The 6,026-nt window shown below is 36.5% G+C and overlaps 1 protein-coding gene and 1 long non-coding RNA gene across 3 annotated transcripts in view; one reads left to right on the top strand and one right to left on the bottom strand.

The window, feature by feature from the left end:
• Window positions 1–1,126: 1,126 nt before the first annotated feature.
• Window positions 1,127–5,496, top strand: LOC119778185 (snaclec echicetin subunit beta-like). Of its 2 annotated transcripts, none has more exons than XM_038277325.1 (5): window positions 1,127–1,773; window positions 3,010–3,372; window positions 3,717–3,823; window positions 3,967–4,025; window positions 5,017–5,086. In XM_038277325.1, the coding sequence occupies exons 1-4, from the start codon at window positions 1,728–1,730 to the stop codon at window positions 4,018–4,020; spliced, it is 570 nt and encodes a 189-aa protein (XP_038133253.1). In that variant the 5' UTR covers window positions 1,127–1,727; the 3' UTR covers window positions 4,021–4,025; window positions 5,017–5,086. The 2 variants fall into 2 exon arrangements, with proteins under 2 accessions (XP_038133253.1, XP_038133252.1); XM_038277324.1 differs by adding an exon at window positions 5,200–5,496 and having other exon boundaries at window positions 1,129–1,773; window positions 3,717–4,025; window positions 5,017–5,121.
• The window catches only part of LOC119778191, a 34,801-nt gene continuing 30,396 nt past the window's right edge, over window positions 1,622–6,026 (bottom strand). Inside the window, exons 2-3 of the long non-coding RNA XR_005280028.1 lie at window positions 2,325–2,572; window positions 1,622–2,252 (exon numbers count right to left, since the gene is read on the bottom strand). This is a non-coding gene — a long non-coding RNA (uncharacterized LOC119778191). The remainder of the gene's footprint in view (window positions 2,253–2,324; window positions 2,573–6,026) is intronic.

The raw sequence follows: 6,026 nt of genomic DNA, 5'->3' as shown, positions 1-6,026 counted from the left end.
TTTTTTACTGTTAATTAATATTTATATAGAGTAATTTGTTCTAAGCATGTTTAACCTGCTGCTACATAAAACGACAAATTATTATTTTTTTTGTTCATCTACATAGATAAAATCTCATAAACCCCAAAGTTTTTTGGATTACTCAAAAATATCTGGGGACCTGTTATTACCAAATGTAACCATGGGGTTCGTCTGTCTTCCTGCTGCTGTACTCTATCAACTTATATCCTGTTATATTCAATACATTTGAATAGTGTTGATAAGTTTAGTAATTTCAGTAACTCAGTTTCTAATTGCTCTCTGCCTTTGGGGTTGTTTTGTTATTTCTATGTTGTTGAGAGAAACTCAAACAACTACACAGCATCAGAGAACAAAAGAGAGCAGTAAAAAAACTCCAAATCACAGAATCTACAGTTTTAACAGTTTTAATTTTATTGACAGCTCCCACAGCTAAAACAGACCTGACATCTAAGAGCTGCAAAACTGACACGCAGCTGTTTTTTCTTCTTCTTTTTTTTCCTGGTTGCTTGAAATATGCTGCGAATAAACTGGGGATTAAAGTTGTGTTTATTCTGTGTATGCAGGTATGATTGAAAACAATATTTGACAGAGACTTGACTGTTTTCTGACTTGGCCTTTTTAAAATGACTAACTTTGTTAATAACTGACTTTGGCTCTCATTGACAGAATTTAATAGCAAACCAAAGCTATGGCACAACCCCTCACACATTGAAATGCAGAAAATTGTGAAAATAATTGCAAGTGGGAAGGACAAGCCAAGAAAACTGTACAATTTGCAAAAAGACACTTTAAAGCAACAAAAACAAAGCTTATTCTATGTGTATAAGTGTTGCCAAGGTGATGTAAATATTGTCTTTAAGACATTGTTAACAAAGAAACCTGCAATGATGATAGCAGACTAGTGTTTACCCTGATTAGTTAAACTGGAAGCTCAAACTGAAATGAAAAGTATGTGAAGGTATGCATCTGAGATCGATAGATAGATAGATAGATAGATAGATAGATAGATAGATAGATAGATAGATAGATAGATAGATAGATAGATAGATAGATAGATAGATAGATAGATAGATAGATAGATAGATAGATAGATAGATAGATAGATGAAATGTTAAAGCTTTTCTATTGGCAGTGTTACTGTGTTACAGTGTTAGAATTTAATATTGACAGAGAACACTCACATTACCTTTGTTCTCACTGCTGGATCCCAAAATAGACTGGCGGGTGGAGCTACCTGGAAGTATTTTTAGCAGCTCCCTTAAAAGCTCTTACTTTGTGAACCATTGTCGATGATAGAATTGAACAACTTTCCCTTCCAACAACCTGGTGATGAGAGTCTGTCGCTTTCAGATTTTCAAACGGGACGTAAAGTTTTATTTTATTCTAAATCTAGATCTTAGTTTTGCAAAAAAAAAGAAACAATAGTATGAAAAGTTACAAGGAACAAAACAATTCACAATCTTCCAGATGGAGATGAAATGTGATCTTTGGACACACCTCCACTTCTGTACTCTTTGCGTAATCTTGCAGAGTGACCATATTCCATAAATTCCCAAGGGAAGAGAGTTAAGGCACACAAGAGGGTGACAGCATGAGCAGAGCTGATGGTATTCATTATTTACTAGACAACACATGCAAAGCTGGTTAATGGAGAAGGAAGGAAGGGAAGTAAACACATTTCTAGGAAAGCGGACAGATACCACTCTATGTTTAACAGTGAGAGCAAGATACTCCAGCTGCTGGCTGTGTTAGGTAAGAAAACTTTATTCACTTTAGGCAGAAATGTAATGCTTTCTACTGTTTTTGTTGGGATGGGATTAGAAACTGCATTGTAACAAGTACAATATCACTGATATCGATAATCTGATTCCTGAGTTTTACAAAAGAAAGTTTGAGGCAACTTCATTCTGAGTACTGTTTAAAAGGTTTGACTTGTGTGAATCACAGGCAATATTAAATTCTATTATGTGTAATAAGGACCAAACATACAAACATACCTGTTTTTTTTTTTTTTTTTTTCTCAAAATCAAAACTGATCCAGTTTGTGGAATTAGGCCACTGTTGCCAATTAGGTGACAGTGGTAAAGATTCTACCTAAGGCCTGATGTAAGTACATGTAATCAGTTCAAAATTGGTCTGATTTAGTTTCTTGGTGTCATGTTGGGGTAGATAAGCACAAGGTTACTTGACAGATACTGGAATTAGATCCGGGACTGGTCACACAAGGCTCTCTGCAGAGAGGGACAGTTAGGTTAGCCAGGCAGCTAATGATCTTGTAGCTGAGAGAATGTGCAGATCTGTACCTGTTCAGAGATTCAGGCTGAACGGCAGAGGGAGGGAACCAGGAGGGTCTAGAGACTGATCGACAGCAGAGGGCTTGGCAGCGACAGGACCTAGCTTCAGGCTTGTAGAGTTCAGAGCTTCTCCAAGTCCTTCTTGGAGGAAGGTTGGGAGATCCAGACAGTTTGATCTTCAGGTTTGTTACTGAGAGCAGGCAGGCAGGTTTTCAGTTGAGACACATCCTGAGCTTCAGGTTTCAGTCGGGTTCTTCCTAGGAGGCAGAGAGGACAACAAACTGATTAGGTTCAAGTCAGGCTTTCAGGGAGTCAGAGAATCAGGCAGGCTGGTTGGCTCAGGCTTGCTAACCGTAACTGGCTTAACACTCTGGCGCTGAAGAGTAGTCCTGCCGCTGCTTATATGCTGATCTCCCTGATGAGCAAATCAGTCGCAGGTGTGGTAGTCAGCTACCTATTCTTTGTATTGTTGTTTTCCTAAATATTTTGGAGATTTTTTGTGGAAATGTTTCTATTCAATAGTTATATTTAGTTTGCTTATTGGTAATCTTTTTGATGTTCATTGGGTTTTTTTCTTTCCTTAACACTTTTCTGTCTTACTTATTTAGGGATTAGCATATAAAATATTGGTTTAAATATATAATATATTATACATCTAAGAGGATATTTTGTTCTCTGCTTTATCTTGTTGTAGAGGTCTGCCATGGCTTAGCCCCTGGCCAGATCACCTCCCGTTACTTGTTCATCGAAAAATCCATGACCTGGGTCAAAGGCCGTGAGTTCTGTCAGAGCCACTTTGTGGACCTTGCAGTCTTGAACACAGAGATGGAATACTTTGCTCTTCTCAATACCACCCATACAAACAAAGCCAGTTTTTGGCTTGGTCTGCACAGGCATGCCAATGGCTGGAAGTGGACCGATGGAGATGAGCTGAGCTACAGACGATGGTACAACTATAACTATGAGGGCCAGTGTGCTAGTTTGGAGGCCATGTTGGAGAAAAACAACAAGCTACTGGCTCGTCTCTGTGATGAGGAGCACATGATTGTATGTCAGGGTAAGAAGGACTGCTATTTTGAGTAACCATTCTTAAAAAAAATCCTCCCTCTTTTTTCTTGCATGAACCAGTATGTTACACATTCAGTTTTTATCCAGATTATGTAAAATATAATACCAAAGGGATTTTTGTAGTGTGATGCATTTGTTTTGACTTATTCACTGTTTTCCCTTGAATTGTGCTAGCTGGAAGCTATTTTTCCTTTGTAAGGAATAGATAGGATGAATACATCATTATCGTCACAATAGTAAAACATGGAATATTTCACAGGTTATAAAATCTATAATGGAAATAAAATTTTAATTTTAATAAAAGGCTGATCTAAAATGTTTCCTTTCTTCCAGGGCCTGTTTCCCCTCAGTCACTAGCTGTGGACTCTGTCAGCATTGATCATGTGAATCTAAGCTGGAATGTTTCTGCATTCATGCAGACGACTTCTCATTATTACAGCGTAATGATATGCAGCTTCATTTGCAAGATGCTCTTCTATCCCTACAACAATGATTCCCACTTTATGAGCATCAAGATCTCCAACTTAACTGCAGCCACAGAGTACTCAGTAAATGTCTCTGCTGTTGTTGTTCGTCTTGACAGTGTCACCGGCAAGAACTTAATTCTTCAAGATCATCCCGCAACTTTAAAAGTTAAAACAGGTAGGAAGAATTTTCAGGGAATTAATGAAACTTGAACCTTGTCTTTAAGGTCACTGAATAAATCCTTAACATACAACTTAAAATAGCGCTTTGCAAAAGGATTGATATCCCTTAAACATTTATTCACATCATAGCCAAAATCTTAAGTATATTTACAAAACCTGAAAAAAGTCATGCATATGTTTTAATCACAGTAATTTTATACTTTGTAGAACCATCTTTTGCTGTAATAATAATAATAAAAAAAAAATTCTGTAGGATTTGTCTTTATTACCTTTCTGCTACCAAGAAAGAAAAAGTGCCTATTCTTCATTGCAATATGTCTCAAGTGTCATTAGATGTGTAGAGCACTTGTAATGAGCAATTGCTCAAAATTGACCAAAAAGGTTCAGTTCAATTTAGGTACACACCTTGGCTTTTGTAATCTATGAAAATGACTCATAATAGACCTTTCTAAATCAGTTAACTGTGGCTCAGTCTCGGATTATTTTCTTGCTGGGAAATTATCCTCTAAGCTAGATGCAAGAACTTGAAACGTGCAGGTTTCCCTTGACTTCTGTTTATAATTATACATTATAAAGTAAAACACCAATTTATGCCATGAATCAGCTACTCAGAAAGCTTAGCTTTCCTGCTGATTCATACACCCATCATGTGTCCCAAAGTAAAGGATTTACAATCCTCTCAATCTCTGAATAAAATCCTTGAAGTATCCCTGCTGTGGTCACTGCAGGGACACATTTTGCCTTGTGCTGTTGTTTTTTATTATTACTATTAGGCCCAATTATTACATTTTCCTGTTTTGTTTGAAAAAGCATTAAATTAAGGTCAAATTATATTTATCAATATGCAAGCCATTAAAAGACGTGCTTAACTAACTGTTAACTGCCTTGCATTTAAAACAAAATGAAAGGAGGATTCATAGTTTTGGATGCAATGTATTATAGATGAAACCCAATTTGTGCTCATGAGCATCTTTTCTCTTTCACAGCAACACCTAACAACGATCAGAAAATTGTTTACAAAATATTTAACTTTCTCAAACTGATGATTCTGGTGCCTGTCCTTTGGTTTATATATAATTTTCTAAAAATAGGTAAGTCTTGATTTCTTATCTATACATAAACACCTGAATACTACAGCACTAATACATATTGTTTTATCTCATCTTCAGAAAAATGCACAGAGAAGCTCAAAGACAGATCATCTGAGGAGCCATTAGTTCAAGAAGCTGTTGTTGAACTGTTACCTCAGAAAAGTGGATTAGAAAAATAGGAAAAGATGTAGCAACTGTGAATCAACTTTTTAAATCGCCACTAAGAGGATCTTAAGCTGTTTTTAACTATAGATGTTAAAATGTTCAAGATAAGTTAATTAAGCTCAATTATTGCAATACTGTGACTGATTTATTTATCCATATTAACAGTGGTGGGCAGTCAGGGCATTCAAGGCCTTCGTTGCTTGCCTAAAATCAATCAGAAACACTATCTTAAATTCAATTATTCAAAATGTATATCTAACTGTATTAATTAACTCAAAAACAATCCATTCTCTTTATTTTGTAGCGTTTCTCTTGGCTGCACTGCTTCCATTGCATTTATTTGGTTGTTATATTTTTTGTCCAAACAGATTGCAGCCTTAGTGCAGCCTTAGTGCATTGCGTGTCAATCAAATCTTCCCAGGGCCTTCAGAATAAGCAGTGCTAGCTGATTCTTCCTTAACAATTTTGGTGAGGAACGTTTCTTCAACCAATTAGATTTCAGATTTGCCCCACTGGGCCAGCTAGAGGGCCCAGCCTAACCATTTTTAACCATTGTCACAATTTTCTGTCCTCTGATTGGTCAGTTAGAGCAAAATGTTCACAGCCAAGTTTAGCTGGTGACAATCTGCAATTTAGATTTGCTTTTGCTAAAAGCTTTCCTGGCTTCAATTGGCTGATACTGAATGGAGATACTAAGACTTCCCGCACAAAGACAAAAGGATGAATTTTGTTTATACATA

The sequence above is a fragment of the Cyprinodon tularosa genome, unplaced genomic scaffold, assembly GCF_016077235.1.
Source record: "Cyprinodon tularosa strain WSP-4 unplaced genomic scaffold, ASM1607723v1 ctg130, whole genome shotgun sequence".
NCBI classification, from domain to species: domain Eukaryota; kingdom Metazoa; phylum Chordata; class Actinopteri; order Cyprinodontiformes; family Cyprinodontidae; genus Cyprinodon; species Cyprinodon tularosa.
Note: the sequence above shows the minus strand (reverse complement) of the source record. Positions and strands in the feature narration are given on the sequence as shown.

Bases quoted from the DNA above. Each gene is read 5' to 3' on its own strand.
- LOC119778185 (XM_038277324.1), top strand. From the start codon at position 1,728: ATGTTTAACAGTGAGAGCAAGATACTCCAGCTGCTGGCTGTGTTAG. The intron at 3,373-3,716 runs GTAAGAAGGACT...CCTTTCTTCCAG, and splicing joins GCACATGATTGTATGTCAGG to GGCCTGTTTCCCCTCAGTCA. The intron at 4,026-5,016 runs GTAGGAAGAATT...TCTCTTTCACAG, and splicing joins AACTTTAAAAGTTAAAACAG to CAACACCTAACAACGATCAG.